At 39.3% G+C, this 14,666-nt stretch overlaps 1 protein-coding gene across 1 annotated transcript in view; it reads left to right on the forward strand.

Annotated features, from left to right (window-relative positions):
- LOC310771059 (nephrocystin-1-like) overlaps positions 1 to 14,666 on the forward strand; it is a gene marked incomplete at both ends in the record, with an annotated part of 52,173 nt that overhangs the window by 26,577 nt on the left and 10,930 nt on the right. Inside the window, one exon of the mRNA XM_083663739.1 lies at positions 3,433 to 3,496. Coding sequence (XP_083519865.1) covers positions 3,433 to 3,496 — 64 coding nt within the window. The remainder of the gene's footprint in view (positions 1 to 3,432; positions 3,497 to 14,666) is intronic.

Genomic DNA, 14,666 nt, shown 5'->3' on the forward strand with positions numbered 1-14,666 from the left:
CACATTTTCCACATGTGCTCTCCATGTTTTCCACATGTGCTCTACACATTTTCCACATGTGCTCTCCATGGTTTCCACATGTGCTCTACACATTTTCCACATGTGCTCTACATGTTTTCCACATCTGCTCTCCTGGTTTCCACATGTGCTCTACACATTTTCCACATGTGCTCTACATGTTTTCCACATGTGCTCTCCTGGTTTCCACATGTGCTGTACACATTTTCCACATGTGCTTTACATGTTTTCCACATATGCTTTACATGTTTTCCACATCTGCTCTCCTGGTTTCCACATGTGCTCTACACATTTTCCACATGTGCTCTACATGTTTTCCACATGTGCTCTACATGTTTTCCACATGTGCTCTCCTGGTTTCCACATGTGCTCTACATGTTTTCCACATGTGCTCTACACGTTTTCCCACATGTGCTCTACATGTTTTCCACATGTGCTCTCCTGGTTCCCACATGTGCTCTACATGTTTTCCACATGTGCTCTACATGTTTTCCCACATGTGCTCTACATGTTTTCCACATGTGCTCTCCTGGTTCCCACATGTGCTCTACATGTTTTCCACATGTGCTCTACATGTTTTCCACATGTGCTCTACACGTTTTCCCACATGTGCTCTACATGTTTTCCACATGTGCTCTACACGTTTTCCACATGTGCTCTACACATTTTCCACATGTGCTCTACATGTTTTCCACATGTGCTCCACATGTGGAAAACCTGTTGCTCCACATGTGGAAAACCTGTTGCTCCACATGTTACCACATGTCACAGCATGTGGTAACATGATTTCCACATCCGCTCCACATGTCATCACATAATATAACATGTGGCAAAATATTTTTCACATGTTATAACATGTGATACCATGTTTTCCACATGTTATAATATGTTACCACATGTTATAACATGTGGTAACATGATGTCCACATGTGTCCACATGAGTTTCACATGTGTCCACATATGGCACATGTGGTCACATGTGAAACTCATGTGGACACATGTGAAACTCATGTGTGTTTTCTGTAAGGGTGACCTATGATCTGATCTGATCTACTCTGTGTGTATATGACCTATGATCAGATCCCCCCTCCCCCCCCTATTTTTTTTATCCCACTTTTATCCCCCATTAGTGCTATTTTTTTTTTTTTTTTTTTTTTTTTTTTTTATTACACACAGACCACAAAACAATAAACAAGAATGTGCAACATGCACATACAAGGGAGAGGGAAGTGTGAGAAAAACAAAAACAACCAACAACAACAAACATCCCCCACAACAGCAATGCAACACAGAGGCAAGCAATCGTTCATAAGTATTTCAATATAGAATGTTATGGCAAACAACGATGCCAGTGTCAACAGGAATCCCGGATAGAGTGGGCAGCATCCACAATGAATAAAGAAAAGAAAACATCCACTTTATGTTGTATAGGAAACTATCTAGGTTGTAAGGCTAGCGATTGATAAGCTGAAGAGTTTCTCACCAAGTCCCACAGTTCAGTAGGACCGATATCAAGGTCCCCCAGCCTCCCGGTAACTCTTTCCATACTTAACAAGTCTAAGAAACCACTCACCCAGTCCTCTATTAAAAAGCATCTGGGTTTGCGGAACTTCCAATTTAATAAAATTATTCTCTTAGTGGCCAGAAAGGCCAGACCAACGATCTTCTGTACATGCTTGCTTTGTGTTTGTGTGACCCTAGTTCCTAGCAGACATTCAACAGGGCCAGCAGTAATGTTTACATTCAACAGTCTCGAGAGTGTGTCAATAACCTCTTCCCAAAATATTTTTACTGCTGGACAATGCCACAGCATATGAAATAAAGTACCAACTTCTCCACAATGCCAGCATTGATCTGAGGAGTTGGGATCCATTTTCTTAATTATTGAGGGAGTTATATATGCCCTATGTAAAATTTTAAACTGTAGTATTCTGTATCGGACTGCATTAGCTATGGTTATTGAATCTCTCCATATTAGGTCCCATTCTACAGGGTCTATTGACACACCTAGATTCTGTTCCCATCGAGTTTGAGTCAATACCAGACAATCAGTAGGGGAATGGGTCAGCAGCCTATACAGGCCTGAAACCGTTCCTCTATTAGAAGCCAGCACTCTCATTTTCATGTCTACTGCTAAGTTACAGCCAATAAATACATCTGTGTATTTAGAGAAAATAGATTTCAACTGTACATACTGCAAAAAAGCATGATCGTTCAGGTTATATTTCTCTTTGATTTCTATAAACGGTATAATTTTCCCATTTTTTATAATTTGTGAAGTTTCTATAATGTTATGATGCTGCCACACCAGGTTGGTCACCGGGTTTCCTCCTGCCTTAAAAAGTGGGTTGTTCCAAATTGGACATGAAGCTAACGAGACCCCTTTGATACCAAGCCTTTTATAAACAATTTTAGCAATATCACATGAAAACTTAATGATAGCGTTATCTAACTTTAAGGGAGGGTGAGGATGATACCACAATGATGATAAGGAAGTTAGTTTGTTGTTCTCCCTGACTATGCATTCCTCAAGCCAGTCCCAGCTACCCTTGCACCTAGCCTGCCTATAGCCCCAGGTCAAAGGGTATCTGGCGTTGTATGCCAAGTAATACAGGTAAATATCATTAGTGCTAATTTTAATTTATTTATCCTGGTTGCTGTCCACCCTCTGCTGATCTGAGGAGAGCCGAAACTGGCTCCATGCTTCCTCCGAGACATGGGCAGTTAGCCAGCCGCTTCTTTTCACCTGACAGGGGAAGCTTCACCGACATAGCACGTGGGAGGATCACGTTATTCTAACCAGTTTCCCTCCCTCCGAACAGGCACCCCGAATGATCAGAGGAGGCACCACTTCAGTGACCAGGATATTGCATGTTTTGGTGAGGGGTTCCTATATGAAGGAAACCGCCAGGGGGCACGGGGTGAACATGCAAACTCCACACAGAAAGGCCCTTTTGACGACCCCACCCGGGCGGTGGGCACTCGAGGACATGCGGACGGGCACGCACTCCTTCAGTGCTCACAGCGTCCCAGGTGGGAAACAAACCCAGGACCTTCTAGCTGTGAGGCGACTGCACCACCGTGCCCCCCTTATGATCTGATCTGATCTACTGTGTGTGTAGGACCTATGATCTGATCTGATCTACTCTCTGTGTGTAGGACCTATGATCTGATCTGATCTACTCTGTGTAGGACCTGTGATCTGATCTGATCTACTCTGTCTGTGTAGGACCTATGATCTGATCTGATATACTCTGTCTATGTATGACCTATGATCTGATCTGATCTACTCTGTGTGTGTAGGACCTATGATCTGATCTGATCTACTCTCTGTGTGTAGGACCTATGATCTGATCTGATCTACTCTCTGTGTGTAGGACCTATGATCTGATCTGATCTACTCTCTGTGTGTAGGACCTATGAGCTGCCAGTGGATGGCGGCACTCCCTATGAGAAAGACGTAGCGATGGAGGCTTCAGTACCCAGAGGAGGTAAGAAGGAGCAGCAGAGCTCATCATTCTTTAGTTTAGTTTATTGGACAGTTGATACAATACATGACAAATTAAGTTACACATCATAAAAATGTAGTTGTAATTGTGTGGTCCTTATACACAAACATTATCATCATTACCTACAAGTACAATAATGCACAGACTTTGTTGTGAGCAGATTCATGTAGGAACTATTTTCTTTTCATGTAGGAACTATAGCTAGCAGCTAGCAGGTGTAGTTCGGCCAAAAGAACATAGTTCCTCCATGAAACTGCTCATAACAAGGTCTGTGGATTATCTTGAGTAACCGGGTCATGATTTCTGGAAAGAGACATTGCTGTTGAGTTTTTCAAATGTATTTCTTTGGCACTTTGAGCAGCACAAGACAAGTGCCATCCAGTTCCATTGTATTGAAGAGAAGGCAAACTGAATAGCACACATATAAACACAAAACTGAATAGCACACTTAAACACAAAACTGAATAGCACACATATAAACGCAAAACTGAATAGCACACATAAACACAAAACTGAATAGCACATATAAACACAAAACTGAATAGCACACATAAACACAAAACTGAATAGCACACATATAAACACAAAACTGAATAGCACACATAAACACAAAACTGAATAGCACACATAAACACAAAACTGAATAGCACACATAAACACAAAACTGAATAGCACACATAAACACAAAACTGAATAGCACACATAAACACGAAACTGAATAGCACACATAAACACGAAACTGAATAGCACACATAAACACAAAACTGAATAGCACACATAAACACGAAACTGAATAGCACACATATAAACACAAAACTGAATAGCACACATATAAACACAAAACTGAATAGCACACATATAAACACAAAACTGAATAGCACACATAAACACAAAACTGAATAGCACACATATAAACACAAAACTGAATAGCACACATAAACACAAAACTGAATAGCACATATAAACACAAAACTGAATAGCACACATATAAACACAAAACTGAATAGCACACATAAACACAAAACTGAATAGCACATATAAACACAAAACTGAATAGCACAAATAAACACAAAACTGAATAGCACACATATAAACGCAAAACTGAATAGCATACATAAACACAAAACTGAATAGCACACATAAACACAAAACTGAATAGCACACATAAACACAAAACTGAATAGCACACATATAAACACAAAACTGAATAGCACACATATAAACACAAAACTGAATAGCACATATAAACACAAAACTGAATAGCACACATAAACACAAAACTGAATAGCACATATAAACACAAAACTGAATAGCACACATAAACACAAAACTGAATAGCACACATATAAACACAAAACTGAATAGCACACATAAACACAAAACTGAATAGCACACATAAACACAAAACTGAATAGCACACATAAACACAAAACTGAATAGCACACATAAACACAAAACTGAATAGCACACATAAACACGAAACTGAATAGCACACATAAACACAAAACTGAATAGCACACATAAACACGAAACTGAATAGCACACATATAAACACAAAACTGAATAGCACACATATAAACACAAAACTGAATAGCACACATATAAACACAAAACTGAATAGCACACATAAACACAAAACTGAATAGCACACATATAAACACAAAACTGAATAGCACACATAAACACAAAACTGAATAGCACATATAAACACAAAACTGAATAGCACACATATAAACACAAAACTGAATAGCACACATAAACACAAAACTGAATAGCACATATAAACACAAAACTGAATAGCACAAATAAACACAAAACTGAATAGCACACATATAAACGCAAAACTGAATAGCATACATAAACACAAAACTGAATAGCACACATAAACACAAAACTGAATAGCACACATAAACACAAAACTGAATAGCACACATATAAACACAAAACTGAATAGCACACATATAAACACAAAACTGAATAGCACATATAAACACAAAACTGAATAGCACACATAAACACAAAACTGAATAGCACACATAAACACAAAACTGAATAGCACACATAAACACAAAACTGAATAGCACACATAAACACAAAACTGAATAGCACATATAAACACAAAACTGAATAGCACACATAAACACAAAACTGAATAGCACACATATAAACACAAAACTGAATAGCACACATATAAACACAAAACTGAATAGCACATATAAACACAAAACTGAATAGCACACATAAACACAAAACTGAATAGCACACATATAAACACAAAACTGAATAGCACACATATAAACACAAAACTGAATAGCACACATAAACACAAAACTGAATAGCACACATATAAACACAAAACTGAATAGCACACATAAACACAAAACTGAATAGCACATATAAACACAAAACTGAATAGCACACATATAAACACAAAACTGAATAGCACACATAAACACAAAACTGAATAGCACATATAAACACAAAACTGAATAGCACAAATAAACACAAAACTGAATAGCACACATATAAACGCAAAACTGTATAGCACACATAAACACAAAACTGAATAGCACACATAAACACAAAACTGAATAGCACACATATAAACACAAAACTGAATAGCACACATATAAACACAAAACTGAATAGCACACATATAAACACAAAACTGAATAGCACACATATCAACACAAAACTGAATAGCACACATATAAACACAAAACTGAATAGCACACATATAAACACAAAACTGTATAGCACATATAAACACAAAACTGAATAGCACACATATAAACACAAAACTGAATAGCACATATAAACACAAAACTGAATAGCACACACATAAACACAAAACTGAATAGCACACATAAACACAAAACTGAATAGCACACATATAAACGCAAAACTGAATAGCACACATAAACACAAAACTGAATGGCACATATAAACACAAAACTGAATAGCACACATATAAACACAAAACTGAATAGCACATATAAACACAAAACTGAATAGCACACATATAAACACAAAACTGAATAGCACACATATCAACACAAAACTGAATAGCACACATATAAACACAAAACTGAATAGCACACACATAAACACAAAACTGAATAGCACATATAAACACAAAACTGAATAGCACACATATAAACACACAACTGAATAGCACACATATAAACACAAAACTGAATAGCACACATATAAACACAAAACTGAATAGCACACATAAACACAAAACTGAATAGCACACATATAAACACAAAACTGAATAGCACACATATAAACACAAAACTGAATAGCACACATATAAACACAAAACTGAATAGCACACATAAACACAAAACTGAATAGCACATATAAACACAAAACTGAATAGCACACATATAAACACAAAACTGAATAGCACACATATAAACACAAAACTGAATAGCACACATATAAACACAAAACTGCCTTCGTCTTAGCTCAATCTAATCGTATCTAAGATACAACTAAGATTCCAACCACAGATTTAGCTAATACATCTGCAAGCTTCACGTGTAGTTTTAGCTAATCACTACCTGCTGACGTTAGCTCTATTGCCAAATCTGTCTGTCTGAAAAATGCCATTTTAGTGTCAGAATGCTCAGAAGATACTGTATGTGGCAAACTGGATGTGATATTTACTTTGGTGACTAAGGAGCGAAAGAATCGTAATTTGTGATCACGATCACTTCTCCCATTGACTCCAATAGACTCAGGACCTGCTAGTCTCCTAAAGGGGCGTGGCAGGGGCCAAACCCACGTGACACGTTTGGGGCCGTGGTGGCCTAAAGGTTAGAGAAGCGAGGTTCTGACCGGAAGGTCATCGGTTCAATCCTTCAGACCGGCAGAATAAATCTGGGTGGGGAAAGTGACAAGGCAGCCCTTGCCCCTCCCTCATCACCACCACTGAGGTGCCCTTGAGCAAGGCCCTTAACCCCAACTGCTCCAGTGGAGCTGCTCAGTGGCCAGCAGATCAGACTGTGGTTGTACTGGTGAGCTTCCAGGTGTGAAGGTGTGTGTGAATGTGAACAGGACGCTCCTGAAAAAGACAGCATTGCTCTCAGTGAGACTCCCCCTGTATAAATAAAGGTAAAAAAACAACACCACTGATACAGACAGCTGAGCCTTCTCACTCTAAACAGTCTCTGGAGAGAAGCAGCCTTGTTTTCAAACTGACAAGTGCATTTGTGAAATCTCATCTCCTCTCCTCTCCCCATTTGTCTTCTCCCCTCCTCTCCTGTCCTCTCCTCTCTTCACCTCCTCTCCTGTCCTCTCCTCTCTTCACCTCCTCTCCTGTCCTCTCCTTTCTTCATCTCCTCTCTTCACCTCCTCTCCTGTCCTCTCCTCTCTTCACCTCCTCTCCTGTCCTCTCCTCTCTTCACCTCCTCTCCTGTCCTCTCCTCTCTTCACCTCCTCTCCTGTCCTCTCCTCTCTTCACCTCCTCTCCTGTCCTCTCCTCTCTTCATCTCCTCTCCTGTCCTCTCCTCTCTTCACCTCCTCTCCTGTCCTTTCTCCTCTCCTCCTCTCTCCCCTCCTCTCCTCTCTTCTCCTGTCATCTCCTTCTCTCCTCTACTATCATCTCCCCTTCTCTCCTCCTCTCCCCACCTCTCTTCTTCTCTTCTCTCCCCTCTTCTCCTGTCCTCTCCTCCTCTCCCCACCTCTCCTCACCTCCTCTCCTGTCCTTTCTCCTCTCTTCTCCCACCCTCTCTCCTCTCCTCCTCCCTCTTCTCCTGTCCTCTCCTCCTCTCCTCTACTATCCTCTCCCCACCTCTCTTCTCCTGCCCTCTCCTCCTCTCCTCTCCTCTCCTCTCTTCATCTCCTCTCCTCCTCTCCCCACCTCTCTTCATCTCCTCTCCTCTATTAATATCTTCTCCCCTCCCCTCCTTTCCTCCTCTCCACTCCACTCCTTTCTAATCCTCCTCTCCTCTCTCAGCTCCAGCTGGTGTTTTGCAGCTGTAGAGAGAATTTAGATGTTGTTATACCCCTCCTAGCCGTAGGGGGGCGCTAAGTGCATAAAGCTACTCTTTGTTGTGGGACTTCAGAAGAAGTCTATAAAAGGACGTGACTAACAGGAAGAAGGGGTAATTTGCCATCTACATGGAGGTTGGGAGAGCAGGCAGTGAACCGGATCCGTTTGTTGGACTCTTGTTTTGTAAATAAACTATGTTACAATTTACTCTCTAGTAAATGGACTTATTTAAAGGTTAGAACGAAAGATCTCACCACAGTTTGGTTGCCGAAACCCGTGTCGAGGGGGGAAGTATAGTGGTTTAGTTGGGCAGGCTTTGGGCCTGTGTTTTGGGCCTTTGTTTCACGTCGGTCTGAATTCCTGTGGAGCGCGCAAATCAACAACAACACAGTCAGAGCAGGCCGGCGAGAAGCAAACGGGAAGCCAAGGTGAGTTGTGATTTGATTATTTACAAATACAAAAGTCTAAGTGTGTTGTGTGTTAATTGTGCCCAATAAATGATTGGTTACCGAATGATTAAAAGAGCATAAAGAATAGCGTGGAAGAAAAATCGCTATGTTGTTATTGTGAAATTTGATTAAGAGGCAAGTTATTTAGCGTTGGAGCCTCAAGGATCCACTAGGTGGGAATCATTTAAACATTATAAGGTAACTGAGTTCGGTAACTAATCATATTTGTTGATGTAACAGAGATTCTGCTGCGGATTGTGTAGGCCTACTAGTGAGAGAGAATTAAGATTAACCTAGGTAAATAAATAAAATCCTTAGAGGAAAATAAAATCCTTAGAGGCTGTGCGGGGGGGGGGACGATCCTTTGTTCAGTAGTCTCTTAAAACAGACTGTTTCATCTACATCCGGCGAATGCAGCTATACACATGGTGGAAGCATTTGACCATTAGATGGGGTTTTTATTAAAAGCAGAATTGTTCACAAAGACCTTAGAGGCCTGTAAAGTTTATGCTCTGGATAGAGACCTGAGGCGTAAAATTTGCGAAAGCCAACGTGTCTGTTCTGGGAGACTATATCTTTAGTGCAATAGTTAGCAGTGGCTAATGTGCTAAGAAACAAAGGAGAAGTCGCATTGGCGACCCATGAAAAGAGACCGCAGTAAAATCCTTAGAAGAAGAGGAGCATTAAGCTTTGAAGTCGCCGGATTTCCCCCGGTTGGAATATAATTAGCGCTATATAAATCAATAAGGAATAAAACGTACGTTAGTCATCCAGTGACTGAATTAGCTAGCAAATCTAAGTGTATGGTAAGAAATGTTAAGGGGAGTTTATGTGAGAAACGGTAAGCTTAAAAGCTGGCTGCTCCGAGAAAGTGGCGCTCGGGAGATGTTGCATATTACTGAAATGAAAAGAGACGCTTTACCAGTTGTGGTTGCACAAATTTAATAGGACGATGCTTCTAAATGTAAAATGCTATTCAGTTGCTGGGATGAAACAATAGTAGTAGAATCTGTTACATGTGGCTGTGTTGTCTACCGCGGTTGTTTGTTAAATCGGCTTGTATGAAAGAAAATCATTGAATATTGCATCAATGGTTTCTATCCTTAGCTGGGGCTTAATAATTAGGGAATTAATTTATAAGCCAGCAGCTGATTTACACCAGTTCTGTTAGTGTGTGAGTGTGAAACACATGGCTGTCGGCCATTTTGAATGTAGTTCACAAGGACAATGGGACTTGTAGTCTTTGTGTGAATGAATGTAATGCATGTGGAGCTACACATATTTTACTCAACTTGATTAGAAGTAAAGCACATGATTATAAACTGTATAGTAAATAAGCAACTTGTTACAATAAAGTAGAATTAGAGGAAACTTTGCTGTGTAATAACCTATTTGTGTGATTTTCAGAAATGGAGTTGAGAAATCCAGATACTGAAATCCTGCCTATCCAGCATATGCTGAGTCTTCATGGGCTCTAAGCAGTAGAAAGGACAGCTGAATGGTCTTATTGGATGAAGGGGTTGTGGCCAGCTATGGGAACTTTTGAGAAAGCTAAATTAAATGCAGTGTTAGAACAATTATCTCTTAAAGGATGGGTTTTCCGTGGGGAATATGAATATATATTAAATCTCACGCCCCTAAGGTTTTCGAATCCGTTGAAATTTTTGAAATTGGATATTCACTGCCAGAGATATCAAGCATCTCTCACATATTTTTTGGGCCAGCCGACGCGTTTCGCGTCATCTGGCCTAAGTCCGCCTTGCGGAAGTCGTGCACCTATGAACTACAACTGTTGTTGGCCATGGTCCCGCCTCTAGAGGTCCTCCACGCCCCTTCAGAGGCCTTGACCAAAACAAAAACGCAGCCATCTTGTCAACCGCCTAGCCTGCTGTAGCTAATATTAGCTTCCCATAGTTCCTTGCAAAGAGACCATTATCTCGGGAACGGAAGCACTAATCGACACGGGACTGGCGGCATTGGAAAGCTCGTCAAATTTTACATCTAGTAGTAGGTGGGTTGAAGTAACGAAATCAACGCTGAGCAATGTACCCGTTTTTACACATTTTTACAGAAAATAGTTACAACATCAGATGCGCGTAACTCCTACGAAAATGCCTTAAAATGCATGAAAATTTTTTTATGAAGACATCTCCCGACATATATACTACCGTTTACATTTGGTGCAATTTGGAGGCAATTGATTTTCGATTTATTTTCGATTTATTTCTTCTTCTCTCCATGTCTTCTCTCCATGTCTTCTTCTTCTTTGAGTTTTATGGCGGTTGGCAAACATATATGTGCATTACCGCCACCTACTGGAGTTTGATATCAGCCAAACGCCTGAGGGGTGGGCATGGAAACGAAGGCCACGCGAGCCCAGTGCATTGTGGGAAATGTAGTATTTCGAGTCCCCGCACCCCCCCCCCCACCACCCCCCCCCCCCCCCCACACACAGAGTGGATTTCTGGTGATATCTCAGGCTGTAAACAACCAATTTCAAAAATTTCAACGGATTCTAAAACCTTAGGGGCGTGAGATTTAATATATATTCATATTCCCCACGGAAAACCCGGCCTTTAAACAATTGGATGACCAAGATAGGAGGGAACATGAAATAGCCTACAATTTATGGGCTGCTCAGATTGCCAGAAGAGAAGGGAGAAGGAATTCACAGGAAGGTAAACCACCCCCGCTCCAATTATGGCAGAAGAGGGGGGTGGGGTGTGACAGCAGGGCAGCCTGAGCAAAGACAAAAGAACCGGACAGGATGCTTTTGTTGTAAAGGTGAAGATCACTGGATAAGAGAGTGTCCTTATGTGCAGGCTGAGAGGACTTAGAGTTATTTAACGTAGTGACAATGCATCTCACCCCTTCTTCCTAAACAGAGATAAGAAGAGTTGAAGTAGGGGTGAGGGGGTAGAGAACAATAACATTGAATGAGACTTTAAAATGGTAAGATTTCAGCGTGGAGTGAGGAGAGCAAAATGAAAATTTGTTTGGGAATAAATAACACAGAATTGTCTAATTATGGTAATATCAATATCCATATTTTGAGTTGAATTTCAGATTCTTCCAATTTATGTTGCCATAGAATTAGATACAAGGTGGATACTATAAATTTAAACAACACGGTGAACTTCATGTCCGATGAAGTCACTTTGGGTTAGAATCCCTTTGTTAGTATATTAATGTGTTACACTGCTTTATGATAATCCATATTTAATTTTGCTGAAAGGTGAGAAGAAGAGAAAATGAATTGTCTACCGTGATTAAGTCACAAGTAAATAAAATACTATGTTCTTTTATTTCAGAAGGAGCTCAGCTGAACTGGAGAAAATGAAAGCACAGAAAATTAAGGCTGTACTATGGTTTAACATAATTTGTGTGTGTTTCAAGGAACGGAACCATGGGAGGAAGAGAGAATGCAGTTGGTTTGTGCAGGAAAATTGTACATTATGAAAGCGTACTAATGTTGGTTTTAACATTTCAGAAACAGCCTGAGATGAGGTGACGTTGGGTGACTGCTGGAAAAAAAAACACAGTAGTATGAAGAACTGATAAGTTTCAAGCAAATGTAGTCAGGAATTATATTTACACAATGTTGTCTTGTCATGTCATGTGAATTTCTGAGACTTGATAGGACAATGGGAGGAAAACTTGCGAATAATCTAAATGCTAATTTTCTTACAGGGGACTGTAGCATGAGAACAGGTTATGTCATGCAAATATCTTAGAGATGAAACCCTAACATTGCTTTACTTGCAGAAAGGAAGAAAAGGCGTTATTCCAGAAAAGGAGTTGTATCGAATTTGATCTTTTTCTATTACAAACATTTGGTTACAGGAGAAAAACAACAGAAAGGCCCAGTCCATGTTAATCTGTTATATCAATGAGTGTCATTTAAGAATGATGTAGCAGGGAAAAGAATGTGGTACTAATATTTTCCTCTCACAGAAAAGGAGTTGAAAAGAATTGGAAGTCATGCTGATCAAAGGCTTTTATTGCAGCAAAAGTGATTGAAATGCTAATTTGAAGACAGAGGAGAGCCGCCTGCCTGTCATTGTAAACAGGGGTAAGATAACATTTCTTTCAGGTTAACTGAGGAACAAACTAAGTTCAAAGCAGCTGGAGGACGTGAACTTCACATGGGGTAAAATCCAACTAAAGTGTATTGGTTAATTGATATTCAGTCTAATATATAATATTTCGTCATATAAGGAATTGGAAAATATAGGTCGGGTTTTATCATTAACACTAGCTGATGTGCAGGGAAACATAGATAATATTGAATAGTTACTGTCGATATCATGTGTATCATGTTCTGGTTGCAGATGGAGAAACTAAGTTTGCTTTTAAAGGGTGTAAAGTGTCATCAATAATATATAAATTGATTAAGGGGAAGATACTTCAATGATGTCGTATCATTTAATGTGATCTGGCAAATCAACATCCTGAGTAAAAGTCACTCTTATTTAGAAAAATGTACCTTATAGAGTAACTGTGAGATTAATCTTAACAGAAAGATGTTCCATTATTTGTGATTGCAATGACTAACTATAATTGTTTGCTTAAATCTATTACAGAGGAGGAGTGGAGTAGAAACGGGAGAAAGCTTCCTGATTCAAATGATACCGAGAGAGATGTTAAAATGAATTTCTGGGAAAATACAAACTCTAAATTTCAGATTTACTTTGCTTTAGAAAAAATTGTCATTTTACTTTGAGAATGGAAAAGCTTTCATTCATTCATTTAGCTAGAGTTAAAAGGAGCAGAGGGGACTTTGTTGCCTAAGGCATGTTTATATGCAAATGGTCTGAATGGCTCATTCACTGCCTGAGGAAAATAAGATAAATCTTTTTCTGAACAAACATTTAGAAAACATTAGAAAGTTAATTGAGTTGCAGACATTTACTACTTTCCAAATCTATCATTATTACTGTTATAGTCTGATAAGTAGTCTCAAAAGTAAGACATTTACAAGCCATGTGTTTTGCAGACAGTCATGATGCAGTGGAATTTGCACTTAATAGAAGTGTGATTATATAGTGATAAGGTGCAAACAGACACTAGTTGACTGGGAGACAACAGCTGGAGGGCTGCTGAGCCAGGGGGCTTGACAAAACAAAAGAATAATCAAGGAGTTGTTGATACAGAGAAGTTACCTTCTCAAAGTCATAAATAGTTTAACTGCGTCTAACAGGAACAGTCACAACTGCAATCATTCTATACCATAGATTGAAAGTATCGTAGGTTAAAAGTAGTCTATTATAACGTTTATATTATAAATGCTCAGAAGAAGTTAAGATAAAAGAAACATTATAAGTCGGATAAATGCCATAATGGGCACGAGATGAATGCAACGATTGGAAGCGGAAGTAAGATGGGTAAATGCAGTACTTAACATGGTAAGTGGAAAAGTACTTATCATATTACATTTGAACATGAAATGAAAGCTACAGCCTAAGTATGAAATATAGATATGTTAACAGCGAAATTATAAATGAAATAATAAACTTACAAAGATATGAAATGGATTCTTATTAAATAATATCTGTGTATAGAATTTTTATTTGCAGAATGAAGAGAGTGAAACTCTAGATATAGATCTGTAGAAGTTTCAGAAGGGGGGATTTATAGGATTTATAGGATTTAGTATGATTTATTTCATTGTGATTTGTTGCAAGAAAA

The sequence above is a fragment of the Poromitra crassiceps genome, assembly GCF_964638095.1.
Source record: "Poromitra crassiceps genome assembly, contig: HAP1_SCAFFOLD_324, whole genome shotgun sequence".
Classification (NCBI taxonomy): Eukaryota; Metazoa; Chordata; class Actinopteri; order Beryciformes; family Melamphaidae; genus Poromitra; species Poromitra crassiceps.